Raw genomic sequence first — 14,880 nt, forward strand, 5'->3', positions numbered from 1 at the left:
ACATGAATAATGAGTAGGCGGAGATGAACCACCAAAGTTTGGGTGGAAACATAATGCGAATTAGCTGAGGGCTTGTTGGGGGGGGGGTTGTTTTCATGATGACTCTGCTAGGATGCAGTTTAGCTCATCTTCGTGCAATGGAAGCCACATTCATCAGGTCAACCAATCCCACTCTTTGTGGACAGAATTTGTCTGAACTTAATATCTATTTTGAATATAATGGCTTGACACTGGGTGACAACTCTGCCACAGTCAGTTGAGTCATCAACTCCCTCCCCTCCCCCACTAGCCCTCAGCTAATTAGCATTATGTTTCCACCAGTACTTTGGTGATTCATCTCCGCCTTATCAATATTCATGATGGTTCATTTCCGCCGACTCATTATTCATGATGCTCTGTGGTTCTACCAACCAGGTAATCCTGTCCAATCTTTCTCTAAAACAATCAATGTTGAGGACATTACATTGTAACTTTATAAAAGAGAGTTTGGTGCTTCTTCTTCATTGCTTGCGGTTATATCCTGAGGAGTGCAAGTAGAACAGCTTTGATAATGTCTATTTTATTGAACTGCATATTTTCAATTTTGTTGTATGAATAAAATATATATATATATATATATATATATATATATATATATATATATATATATATATATATATATATATATATATATATATATATATATATATATATATATATGAAGACCACAAGGGGAAAACCAGAGATGTCAGGATAAGTCAATTTTGAAGAAACTGAAAAACAAAGTTTCAAGACTGGTGGACTGTTTAATAACTGTCATATCGATTTCTTTTCCAGTAAAAGGAAGAGTGATCATTGGCCAATCAAATTCAGCATGTTGCATTTGCCAAGCTTCTGTGTTATTTAATTTAAGAGCAAAGAACGAATCAATGTTGCAAACTGACATCACTGGTTATTCCCTTGTTTAATAATTGCCAGGCAATTTTAACCCAGGATGTGTAGCAAATTCATGCTTGTTGGTTATTAGCATACATTACATGACTGGTGATCACAGATTATTTTTTTCAATATTAAACGGTCATTGTTTTTTTGTTTGATTGGTGTTCAACGCCATACTCAAGGGTATTTCGCTTCTCTGACGACGGATTCTCCATTTCTTACACCGTACCACTTAATATGATGGAAAACCGGGAGGAAACCAAGGATAAACCACCCCCGCGATAGCTGAAGTCACCTCAGGTGACTCCCTCATATACCTAAGCAGGTTGATTGGGCGGTGGGTACATCGAATGAGGATGGGTACTCAGACATGCTAACAATTAAGCCACGGCGTGGGTCCCATAAAAGTCACAATAAAGGTTTGACCAGGCTTGAACCACGATATGCACCAACTACGGAGCCCATGATATAACCAAATAGGCTATTGTAGTGCTCAGAGTTTATGCTGTGAAAGTTTTACAACCTTTCTTTTTTAGTTTCTCAACTCTGAATATTATGGTGGAACAGTTAACATGAATGAAAGGGAGATAACCAGGAGTAAAGTACTGACAACTCTGGGTTTCTACTTGCTCAGCTTTGACAACACTTGTTTTTTCATTGCACGGCTAAACTTTATACCATATAAATTATGTGACACCCCTGGTTATTTGTTAAAGCAATATTGTGAGAGGAAACCTTATGTTGCCAACTATTGGCAGGTGAAATAACCCTGAAATTTATAAAAAGTGACATCTCTGGTTTTCCCCTTGTGGTGTATATATATATATATATATATATATATATATATATATATATATATATATATATATATATATATATATATATATATATATATATATATATATATATATATATATATATATATATAAATATATCTTTCATAGTAATGCAACTGATGTCAGGCTGCAATAGTCCATCATTCAGATTGCCAAAGAGAATGGATGTCTATTTCAGCAGCACAATTCTGAAACTTTACACGTTGATGCATCAAATTAACCGAGAACACATATTATTCTTCCTTGATGTAAATGATGTCGATGTAAAACAAGTCACGAAGTTTGCCAACACCAAATTTGTTATCTGGTGCCTTCATTTAATGTTCTTGCCAAATCAAAAAGTGTGTATATGAACCAACTTTATCTTCTGGTTTTGCAAATGAGTTGCCGCAACATTTCCATATGATTTATTCGATGAAAGCATTACAAGGAAACACTGGAGAGAAGTCAATAGAGTGCCACCACAAATCCCCACACTTCCTCCCAAAAGCAATGTTTAAATATGGCAAAAAAATCATCAGGAATGACCCAAAATCTAATTTTGAGTTAAAAATAATTTTCCCGCTTTGGCAACTGTGATCCCAAGTTCCCAGACCTGGGGTCAAAATAAATAAATAAATAAAAATAATTACATATTCCATGCATCTCTCAACGTTGATTGCATTTACAAAGTTTCATTTTAAGATGTTAAAAAAAATGTGCCAGTAATTGCATATTTTAGAATTTGAACTTATGATCTTGCCCAAGGGGGGCAAGGCCAAAAATGAGACTGCTTGCTCACCTTCATGCCATGTGGTGATCATAATTACTAAGTTTGGTGAATTTCTACCCAACCATTTAAGAGATAGCATGACGGACGGACAGACAGATGGAGCAGATTACAACATCCCCCTGTTTTTTTTCAAAAAGTTTTGATTATCAACATTAACCCTTTGAACCCTGGCGGCCGTTTTACCACCCGCTATTCAAACCTCCATGTACCCAATCGACCACTTTCCCAGTCGCTATTCAAACCTCCATGTACCTGAGCGGCCAGATTTTTCTCCAGGGAACCCAGGGTGGGGGAGCCAAAAGTCCAAGGAGCTTCGGGTTCAAAGGGTTAATTTAAACATGACTACAATGGTTTGACAAAAAGGATATACAAGGTAATTAAAACAATACATGTACTATGTGAACTGTTAAGCCTTGAAAGCAACCTTCATCTTTGGTGGGAAGTTCAACTCTTATGCCTTTGCAGTTCATTTTTTCTTGTATACATTGTCGAGGCTCGTGGAGGAACTAGAATTAGTACACTGAACAGATCAGGACACAACAGGATAAAAGGAACAGTTTTGAGAGGGGGGAAACACCAACAGCAGAGTTGAAGGCCAAGATAGTGGCAGACTTTGACAAACAATGTGTGTGGAGGGGGGGGGGGATGAGGGGAAAGAGAGGATGCATGCATAGGGTAGTTAAGATGGATGCAGACGGAAACTCTCAGAGGGAAAACTGGAAATGTTGAAGGAGCAGTGGATTGGGGTGGGTGGGAAGGGGGGTTAACGGGGGTAGAAAAGATCATGGCAATGGATTGGGGCTGACCTGAGATGGTGGTGAACAGGGGTTTTGAAGACTTGGAGGGAGGAATAAGATTGAAGAGAATGTGGAAGGTGGTTCCACAGGTGGAACAAAAGAGGAATGAATGAGTGGAGGTGGGCAGTGATCCTGGATTTAGGTCGTTTAAACAGAATGGGGTTGATGGTGGACCATGTGTGACCTGTAGAAAACCTGTGGCAGACAAAGCGCAGAAAGAGCAGAGGATACAAGACCAGAAAGGAGGTGATAGAAGACAGAGACCACCGACCTTTCTGTGATGGCGTAGTGATTGACCCATAAACTCAACTTCAATGTGGGAGATTCCATTAATCTTGAAGGCTTTGATTTCCACAGCATCAAGCTGAGCAAGGTTTGAGGCAGGAGAGTCAACCCAAAGGGAAGAGCAGTACTCCATCAAGCTGCAGATAAAGGCCTTGTCGGTGGATTGGAGTTCAGGTGTATTCAGGAAAGATTTTGTACGACTGAGGTTGCACAGTGGGCAGCCGGCTTTGGAGGCCAACTTTGAAATGTGGTATGTCTAAGAAAGATCATGGCTGATCTCCCTCAAGAGGATTGTTAAGAAAGTAGATGGGTGGGGGGCTGGGGGGGGGTTCCAGATGGTCTCTTCAGAGAGAGATGGTGAGAGTGTGAAAAATCTCTGACACTCATTTTGAAAGCCGATACTTATTCTTGGTATTGATCGGATACTAAAGCCACATTATAATGCGTTGTACATGTGAACAGAAATTTTAATTCAACTTCACAATAAATTTGATAATTATTCACGGATCGATGCGTTCGATTGCAAATTAGCAACGTTTCACGTATAAAAGATGCAGTGCTTGTAGAGGCAGGGAGTTCTGCACAAAGGCCATATGAATGAAAAAGTCAAAGTTGCAGAATTGTGCAACTGAACTGATAAGGACTTGGGTCGCAGAACAGTAAATTATGTCATTCTTTGTTTGCAGAAAATGCAAGAGCAAGACAGTGGTCACATTGAACATGCTGTTCAGGACAAATAAATCTCGAAAAACATTGTCCATAATTGATGAACAAATGGTTGCTTAATGCACATGAAAGCATTTTACAATCTCGATTGAAAAGTTTTCATTTGATGACCACAGGATGAAACTCGTGAAAGGAAGCCTTTAGTAGGAAATTTGTTTTTGTGGATTTTTTTTTAATTCCAGAAAGTTGATTTCAATCGGTAATATTTTAGAACTTGAAATCAGGAAGTTATCAACAACAAAATAGAGATTTTTAACACAAATGTTGCAGAAATCGCTCCCACCCTCCCTTCCGCCCAAATTGTCTGTGTCTTGGTATGTGCCATTCCACAGTTTTAGCAACATTTATAAAGAAGGTTTTGCTAATTTCAAGCAAGAGTAATCTGTTGCTATATTTTTTTTTCCCCATGGGCATAAACAACAAGTACCCTCCAGTAATATTTTTCTAAATGTTCTTTACGATTACATTATTTTATACAGAACTGTTTGATCAACTTCAGTATATTTCTCCCGAATTGCGGCCAACACTAATGGATAATATTATTGCTGATAAAGCATTATTTACTACTCGGTTGATATAATTCCAGGCCAATTAACATCAACAGAATGAAACTACCTGAGTGAGGACCAAAGCAAATTCAAGAGCATCTGTCCCTTACCTAAATTGAATGGCCAACAAACTATTAATGAAAAGAAGGATGCTATAAAACATTCCCAATAGAAAATGGATTGTGAAGAAAAAAAGTGATGCACCTCAAAATACCTTTTGTTTTTGACTTGCCAAAGTCAGTGAGAGAAAGCAAAACTTAAGAAATCAAATCATACAAGAAGAAGATGGAATATGAAAAGTTGGAGTTTATCGTGTCTTTGTCGATTTAATATCTGCAGCTGACATTCAAGATAAAAAAAACTGTCACCTGTTAAAATCAGAGTGCAAGTACAAAGCAAACTGACACACAACAAAGCACCTTGTAGAATGAAGAACCAGTTTGGCCCATGAAGGTAGTAGTGCACTCGGTAGAGCGCATAACCACCACCACGCAATGCCTGATCCACGAGAACATATCGGGCCCAATGCATTTTTCAAATATCATCCTCTATATAGTTTTTGGCCCCATTTCTCAATAGTGAAGAATCACTTTGAAAATTAAATAATTCTCATATCCAGATTTGGATCTTCACCAAAATTGAATCAATTCATCCATGCTACACACCCAATGTGTCCACCAAGTTTCGTCCGAATCCGTACACAACTTTTTGAGATCGTGCTTTATATCAGTTTAGCCCCATCTCTCAATGGTGAATAATCACTTTAAAAGTTATCAGATCCGGATCCGGAGTCGGATCTTCAACAAAATCGAATCAGTTTGTCCTTGTCACACATCCAACATGTGCAAAAAATTTCATCTGAATCCGTCCACAACTTTTTGAGATATCCCGTACACAAACAGACAAACAAACAAGCAGACAGACAGAAAGGGGTGATCACATAACCTCCTTCACCTTCGGTGGCAGAGGTAAAATATTGTACTGGTTGCTGCAAATGCTCACATTACAAACAAGAAAAAGAGCAATCAGAGATTGCCGACCCTCGCCAGGACGTTTTTTGAGTGGTGTATTTTTTATAGGTTTTAGGGCAAATCCAATATGGCTGCCAACCATGTGACCTATGATATATGTGTGAACCGTTTCTTCCTCATAGACAGGGGTTATACATGTGGCTTCGCCTCGATTCGTTTGCCACTTCAGAGAAGATTTTTGAAGTTTTCTTTAAAAAAAAAAAAAAAACAATATGGCTGCCGAATCACGTGACCGATGATGTAATGAATGATTTGTTTCTGTGAACCATTTTATCCCTAAATGACCCTCAAAATTTTTCATACTGATCGGATGTGGCGTTCAACACATGCACTTATGATGTCATAAAAAAATCAAACTCATTCCCCATGAGGAGTACTTGCTACGTGCCAAGTTTCAATTTTTCGCTTGGTGCGGGCGGTTTCAGAGATGCAGAGGTCCAAATTTTTCCCATTTTTCCAACATGGCTGCCACACCACGTGACCTATAACAGCATAATTATCATTAAAACATTCTACACGAGCAGTCGCACCAATGGTGAAAATTTTGTCTCAATCCGACAATAGGTTGCGGAGAAAAACACGAAAGTACTGTGCGGACAAAACAAACAGACAAGCAAGTGGACCCAAATGCAATACCCTCTCCTTTGGCGAGGGGAACAAAGTGTTTGGATTTTCCAAGTCAGAAGGGAGGGAATGAATCATTCAGAAAAAAAGTCAAAAAATAAAGTGTTGAGAGTCATCAACATTTTCATTAACAAGTAGGTGTGCCCATCAGCTATTGCTGCAAATTAAACAGAGCACGAACAAAGGACACATTCAAAGAGGACATGCCTTTCTGCTTTAGGCTGGCCTCAATGCTGACAAAATTCTCAAAGAAAATGTAGTAGATATGTGAGTAGTTCAAATCAAAAAACTGTTTCAGGTCACTTTGGTCAGCAGCATCTGCAAGACAAAAGAAGTAGAATTTTATGAGAAAATGAATACTAAAAATGTTAAAATTACATGTTGTTCATGAAATATCAACTTGTTTATTTTCTACAAGTTAAGTTCTTGTTTATCCTATAAAAGAAAAGACATTAAAACCAATATGGATGTTGTGTCCTGGTTACATAGAGAGGGGACTGACAAAGCATGATCTTGTGGGTATATATCCTACTCTTAATTTGCAATTGGTCACTGGCTTTGACAAAAATCCAGATTTTTATTACAGACCCGAGGCATTAGAAAGTTACATATATTCAGGAAGGGAAAAGTTAAACGTATTCTATACCAATGCCAAAAGTTTAAATAATAAGAAGGAAGAGCTTGAAGCCAAAGTAGAGAGCGAGGAGTACGAAATAATTGCAGCGCGTGACATGGTTTCAGGAGGAGAGTAACGAGAGGACAGGATTAGAAGGCTACAAGGTGTATCGGTGTGAGAGGAAGGAGAGAACTGGAGGAGGAGTAGCAATCTGGGTAAAGGACAGCATTGCATCAAGATAAAGGGGTGACATTAAGGAAGGAATAAATGTTGAGGATTCTGTGTGGGTAGAGATTAGGGATTGTAAAAACAGTAAGATATTGGAAGGATGCTTTTATAGAGCTCCGTGTGTGAAGGAAGAGGAGGGAGGAGGAGGACATGAAGAATTCAAAAGGGCACGTGGTAAGGGAAAAGTATTGATTATGGGGGATTTTAACTAGTTCGGGATAGATTGGGTCCAGGAACAGGGAAAGGGAAAAGCGGATGAGAATTTCCTAGTTTTAGTCCAGGATTGCTTTTGAACCCAGTTTGTAGATAAGCCCACAAGGGGAAGTGCAGTGTTGGACCTCCATTTAAGTGATGTTCCCAATATTGTGGAGGAGGTGGAGGTTGGGGAACATTTCGGAGCAAGTGACCATAACATTGTGTGTGCAAAGATTCTGTTATGGGTTTGAGTTCAGGGTAGGAGGGTAAGGCTATTAGACTTCAAGAAGGCAAACTTTGAGGGTATGAGGAGAGAGTTGGGTGATGTAGATTGGGAGACTCTAACAACAGGACAATCAGCATCAGAGAATTGGGAAACCATTAAGGACCAAATGTGTCGAGTGCAGAGAAAGTACATTCCAATGAGGTGTAAAATTAGAAACAGAAAGAGACCAGGGTGGTTGAGTAGTGAGATAAGGTATGATATTAAGAAGCAGAAGGCATTTATTCGGTTTAAAATAACATGACTGGAGTTAGATTTATATCATTATTGGAGTAAACAGAGGCAAGTTAAGACAATAACTCGGCAAGCCAAAAGAGAGTATGAGAAGGACATGGCTAAGAATATTAAACATAATAACAAGGCTTTAAGTATATTAGGGGAAAAGAACAGGTTTGGACCAGTGTGGACCCATTGAGGAAGAGCACCAGGAGAGGGGTTAGTGATGAAAGTGAGATGGCAGGCTTATTAAACAGGTATTTTTCTTCAATTTTTACACAAGAACAGTCAGGAGAATTGCCAATAGCTGAGAGTATTGAGAGTATCTATCGAGGAGATGAGGAAGGGCTTTTACAGAAGATCCAGGTTGGAGTGGAGGAAGTAAAGGAACAGCTTGATAATCCAAGAGAAGATAAGGCTCCAAGTCCAGATCATATGTACCTGAGAGTATCGATGGAAGTGGCTGAGCAGGTAAGTGAGATATTAACGGATATTTTCAACAGTTCCCTGGAGTCAGGACAGGTACCGGAGGATTAGAGAGTCACAAATGTAACACCATGATTTAAAAATTACCCCCGTGTGGGGGTGACGGTCATCTCTATAATACCACAAGTTCTCTGTTCAGTTATGACCGAAGACTACTGCGCAGTTTGGTTAAAGATGACTCGGCATTTTGGCGCGCGTGCACGAAATTATATTTTGAAAATAAATGCCGACGTTTACATTTCGGGTTTTGAAACTTTTGCACCTTCGGCGGAAAATGTATAAATATAAAAGGCAAAAATGTGTTTTCTATTTATATTTCATTTCTCCTTCCTTCCTTCTTTGCGAATCGCATCGGCGTTTTTGGCCATCTTCCAGATCACGTAACGATCAAACGGGAAGGAAATTCAAAAATCTGTCTGGTTAGATACAAGATAATATTTTTTACTATCATAATCAATAAACAGTTGCCGAATATCTTGTAGAATGGCAGACTAGATAGGTTTTGAAAATGGCGATTTTTATAACTTACGTGACCTCGTCCCGGACCTTGAACCCGAACAAAAGTTATATCGCTGTGCAACACTCATCGACCTCTACCCACATGCTAAGTTTCATCAAGATCGGAAAGAAAAATTGTTGACGGACGTACGGACGGACGGACATCTGGTCCGGCTTTATTAGGTCATCTCGGTAGAGATGACCTAAAAAAGGATCCAGAGAATAATTGGGAAACTATAGACCTGTTATTTGACTTCAGTTGTGGGGAAGGTGTTGGAGACATTAATTATGGACCAGATGAGGAACCATTGAAACAAATACAAACTAATTAAAGGGAGTCAGTACGTGTTTACCAAGGGTAGTTCCTGGTTAACAAATCTTTTGGAGTTCTTTGAAGCAGTGTCTGATTGGGTGGATGAGGGAAAGGAAGTGGACATAGTATATCTAGACTTTAAGAAGGCATTTGACAAGGTACCACATCGGAGGTTGTTAGCCAAAGTGAGGGCTTGTGGAGTGGCTGGTAAGATAGCTAATTGGATTGCAAATCGGCTTCGTGGTCGGAAGGAAAGAGTGGCTGTGAGTGGGAGGATGTAAGTCGTGGGGTACCAAAGGGATCAGAACTCGGACCATTACTATTCATTATTTACATCAATGATTAGAATAGTGGGGTGAAGAGTAAGCTTTCCAAATTTGCAGATGAGACAAAGGTTGGAGGTAAGGTGGATAGCAGAGGGGGTGGTGATCAGATTCAGGAAAGTATTGATACTTGCCTAGATTGGGCAAAAGATTGGCAAATGGAGTTTAACCTGAGCATGTGGAAGGTGTTGAGGATGGGAAAGAACAATGAAAATAAAGATTACAGGATGCAAGGGGTAATTTTGGAGTGTGTCACACAAGAGAAGGATCTGGGGGTGGTAATAGATACAGGAGGTAAGCAGGCAGCACAGTGCCAGGCAGCTATAGGTAAAGCAAATAGGGTTTTAGGTTGTATTCGGAGGGGGATCATTTTTTCAATCAAAAGAGGTGTAGTCCAGTCAAATTAAGGTTGGAGGTCACACTAATTGCAAGAAAAATGAAACCACTTTTATTTGTCTTCTTTAAGTACATGTAATAACATATTAAAAATTCTAAGAAGTTCCTGGTGTGGAACATCGATTTCTGGGGGTGTCCAAAATCTGGTATATATAGGTACCTGGTGAAATTAGGTCATCGGTTACAAACACTAGGATAGGTCAAACTTCAATCATCTACGTTGATTTTTACTATTAATATTTATTGTTTAGGTCACATTTGATATTTAAATGTCCTTTAAACCATGCCCATGGTCAAACTGAGGACCAGTCTGCCCCCCCCCCACCCCACACACGCACATCGGTAGGGCCTAGTTTAGATAAGGATACCTTTTCCTTACTCGGCATTGTTGCAAACATTAAAAAGTATCATCAGTCATCTTGTTACCTTGGTCACTCATGTTCTCACATACACCTCTGCATTCCCCACATGCTGGATTACAGGGCAGTCCTTGTTGCCGACACCCGCAGTGCTTGGTTTGGCAGCCAGATTTGCAGCGGCATCTTTAACTACTTTTCGCAGTTCTTCTGGTGGGAAATCCAAGTCACTTGCCCCTGGAAATAATGTTTCATCTTGCACCCTCCAACCCCATGTCTCTGAATTAAGTTCTTCTCCTTTCCATGTCTGCACCTGATGATATACGCGCAAGGAGTGATACTTGGCAGCTGCCCGAGTTGGAGGTAGGGATTTTGGGTGGACCACTTGTTTTTTGGTGGCCAGAAGTTCAAGGTACTTTTTGTGGCGAAGTATGTCCAAGTTCCTTGTGACCCCGGGATTTGCTTTGTATATGCACATCAGAGCTTTTTCACCTGCTTCTGCAATTCCTTCGTTTGATCTTCCCAGATCGTTGTAAACTTCAGCTGCCTTGACAAAAGATGGGCTGTTCTTTGCCAATGAAAGAACTACAGCTTTTCCATGACTAAATAGCCTTGAAGTAGTATCACATCCGAGAACAGCATGAAGAAACAAGATGTTTCTGCAAACTTTCTCACCTAGAGTCTTTTGCAGCTTCTTGATATCATATCAAGGTATCAGATGAGAGAACCTGCTTTAGCCTGGGGCTCGAAGTATGTATTCTTGTGCTTTAGTTGTGTAATGGATAAGAAAAACCAGGAGATCTGTATCGCTGCCAACCAGTATGGTCTGACGTTTCTTGGCCACGACCAGTGCCGTCTTCACTATCAAAAGATCAGCATCTCCTTTTGCATGATGAACATCACAGCCGGCCATTTCAAGATGCTTTCCAAGGAGATTTATGAAACGTTGCTTATTCTCTTTGTTTGACAGGAATTCATCCTTTTTCATTTGAAGAGGCATGTTTTCATGAAACTGAACTCCTTGGGCCTGCTTGGTACCTGCTTCTGTGAGTCCCATCCTTTGGAGTTGGACCACTCTGGTAACCATCAAACACTATGACTGGGTTTCCATACCTTTTGACATGAGCAACATAATTTTGGCAGATAGCATTGTATGTCTTCCCAGTTTCCCATGGGATCTTGTGAAGAAGAGCTCCACCATCAAGGACAAATTGGAATGTTTCAATCTCCATGTGCGTCTGTTCATCAGAAGGATCCCCAGCAAGGTCCCATAGAGTGTTAGCAAGTGCTGGCTTATAAGCTTTCAAGAGTTCATTCCTTTTTTCAAACAGAGCAGGGGGATAGCCACAGAGTTCATAGCCAAATGCGTCCTGAATACTTTCCTTCTGTGTGCTGACCATCACAAGCCTCTGAAACAGGAGAAGAGGATCAATGCTAACATCCTCACCATCGATGGAGATTTTGGACTTCGAATCCATTGCGACTGCCTGGTCTTTCTTCTTAAATGTGTACTTCAAAACTTGTTTTCCCTACATGTCCCCTAATATTTTACTGCCAATATCCTCTGCTCTGTCAACATTCACATTGTCTGTTGCAATAACACCATTTACTATATTTCTGAGAGTTTCAGCATTTCCGAAAGGAGACTTGTCCTCAATGAATGCGAGTAGCTTGTTCACATCATTGACATCCCTCTTCTTACGTGCCATGGAAAGGTCCTTATGTTGCTCCTCGTTGCATGTATGCACCTATCTCTCATTGTTTCGGAGATAAAAAATAGGGAAAAGTGGCTTTCCGGCCGACCTGCTAACCACAAGCAATGGGTGATCCAAGATGGCGGAATTGTCTTCAAGATCGTAACGCCACACCGCCTCCATACTATTATTCCTCCAAGGTTTACACGATATTTTCCTGAGAGAACACCTCAGAAAACATGGGAATAGACACCAAGTTGAATGGAATAGGGGAAGAAATGGCCAAATTACAGTTTTTTAATACCGCATAATCGCCTGAAAAAAGATTAAAAAGTCGCAATCATCCTAAAAACTCACCATGTTCCATACCTTCATTTACTTGGAATTTTTAGTCATTGATAAGGTAGAGCTAGAGGAACATAAAACAAGTGGTTTCATTTTTCTTGCAATTAGTGTGACGTTTGCCCCGATTTTGGCTTATTTTGACTGGAATAGTGGTGTTAACATTGTACAGCAATTTAGTGAGGGCCACATCTGGAATATTGTGTGTAGTTCTGGTCACCACAACTCAGGAAGGACATAGATGTCATGAAGAGGGTTCAGCGCAGAGCGACGAGATTGATTCTGGGCCTTGCTGGACTCAGCTATGAGGAGCGGCTGAAGGAGACAGGGCTTTTTCACTGGAAAGGAGGTGGTTACGAGGAGATATGATGGAGATGTTTGAGGTAATGAAAGGTATTGCTAAAATAAATGCACATTAATTGTTCAGCAGAGTCTTCAGTGATAGGATCAGGAGCCATAGCCTAAGAGTGAAGAAGAGGAGAGTTAAGATGGTAGTTAGACAGGGGACTTTCACTCAGAGAGTAGTTAATGCATGGAATGGTCTCCCTGGAAAGGTAGTGGCAGCAGAAACAGTAGAAAAGTTTAAATTGGAATTAGAGAGGTACCTGGAAGTTATGGAGACAGAGGGGTATGGGGATGTTGATAAGAATTTTAGGTAGTTTGAGTATTGATGCATGATTGCGTGCAAGTGTACCGAGTGCTGTTGGTGGGCTCTTGTCAAGGGGTCGTGTGGTTGATGTTGTATGTTTTTAACCAAGCTCATGCCCCCTGCCCTGAGGGGAAGAAGAAAAAAAAATACAAACTTAAAAAAAAAAATAATAATAATCATAAAATTAATTATTTATTTATTTAAATTTGGGGGGGCATTTTCTTCCTTGGTCTTGTGTAGATAAATTAGTATGGTGTACGCACAGGCATGATGGGCTGAATGGCCTCCATCTGTTAGATTTCCTTGTTTATATCGAACGAACAATTTCAAATGGAGCACCGCACCACCATTCAAATTGCTTTAGATGTGGCAATAATTGTGAATCCGAATACAGACCATACTTCAACACATTCTCGAAATCATTGTCCAGTGAAACTCCAACCTCATTACGAGTAGTGTTGAATGACTTGGCAGATGTACAGTAAAGACAACCAACTCGCTTGGAAGCACTCTTAGCAATACCGGAAATGTACTTATCCCAATGGAGGTGAGAGATGTCCAGACCAAGAAGCTGAAGTTATGCAAATGAGCGAGCGCGTATGCAAATGAGCTATCAGTTGCCGCAATCTGCATGCTTGCATGAAGGAAAGGAGGTCGGTTGTGAAGTAACATAAAATAAAATACATAAGAGAATAAAGAATGGGATAAAAGACCTGCCTAAAAGTCTTCGCAACACATTTTGTCCCATCAATCCACTGGACATAAGGGAAGGGCTAGCTAAAACGGATACTGATGAAATACCAGTCTTTGGACCGCTATATATTGTCTGCCATTGCATGGAGGTGGGGAGCACCAGCTTCGCAGAACCACAATATAAACAATGAACAGAATGGGACAAACGACAGAGCCCTGGTGGAACACTACAATTGATGGAGCAAGTCAGAGAAGATTGACCCTCGAGTACGATCTTCATCTTGCCATTTGTAAGGAAAGCCAAAATGATTGAATGCATCACTCCAGATGCACCATACGACTGAAGCTTATAGAGCAAGACCCTTGTACCACACTTTATCAACGGCTTTTCAAATATCCAAAGCAACTAATTGAGCTTCACCCTTGAGCTCCAATGCCCTGTTGAAATGATCCGTAATTAAGGACAGCAGATCACCAGTAGAGAGAGAATGGAGAAAGCCGTACTGGCATGGCAGTCAGTGAGAAGTCCATTGTCCTCCAGATGGCTGAGAAATTGTTAATTGATGAAGCATTCAAATACCTTACTTATTACAGGAGGTAGGCTGATGGGGTGATCGTTACTTGGCTGAGAATGCTCGCCAGCACCCTTGAAAACAGGGACAACAGAAGCCACTTTCGAGGATGAAGGAAACACCGAAGCAGATAAGCACAGGTTGTACAGCTTGGCAAGATTCGATGACAGTTCAGGATGACACATCTTAAATACAATCACAGGGATTCCATCAAGACCAGTCGCTTTCGAGGCATCGAGAGTATGAATAATTCTGGCAACCTTCTTCGGAGTGATAAATGGAACAGGAATATCAGAGTTTGCATGAGGATGAGATCCAAAATGAGGATGAGAGTGTCCCTGATCATTGAGGGTAGAATTCAAAACAAAGCGATTCGAAAAGAGGTTAACCTTATCCAGAGGTGAAGTAACAACCTCAAGTCCATAAATGAGAGGAGGTGTTGAAGATTTATTGTGGTTGAGTACACTGTTGGCAATCTGCCAA

The 14,880-nt window shown here is 40.3% G+C and overlaps 1 protein-coding gene across 6 annotated transcripts in view; it reads right to left on the reverse strand.

Annotated features, from left to right (window-relative positions):
• RALGAPA1 (Ral GTPase activating protein catalytic subunit alpha 1) overlaps positions 1-14,880 on the reverse strand; it is a 207,957-nt gene that overhangs the window by 174,347 nt on the left and 18,730 nt on the right. For 5 of the 6 annotated variants that reach the window (XR_015061424.1, XM_085893992.1, XM_085893991.1 and 2 more), the window contains one exon: positions 6,745-6,855. The exons of the other annotated variant lie outside the window; for it this stretch is intronic. Coding sequence is in view for 4 of the 5 variants with exons in the window: in XM_085893992.1 (XP_085750118.1) it covers positions 6,745-6,855 (111 nt within the window). In the remaining variant the exon portion in view is untranslated. The remainder of the gene's footprint in view (positions 1-6,744; positions 6,856-14,880) is intronic. 6 annotated transcript variants of the gene reach the window in all.

The sequence above is a fragment of the Eptatretus burgeri genome, chromosome 9 (assembly GCF_056783735.1).
Source record: "Eptatretus burgeri isolate ZD-2024b chromosome 9, Ebu_testis_v1, whole genome shotgun sequence".
NCBI lineage: Eukaryota > Metazoa > Chordata > Myxini > Myxiniformes > Myxinidae > Eptatretus > Eptatretus burgeri.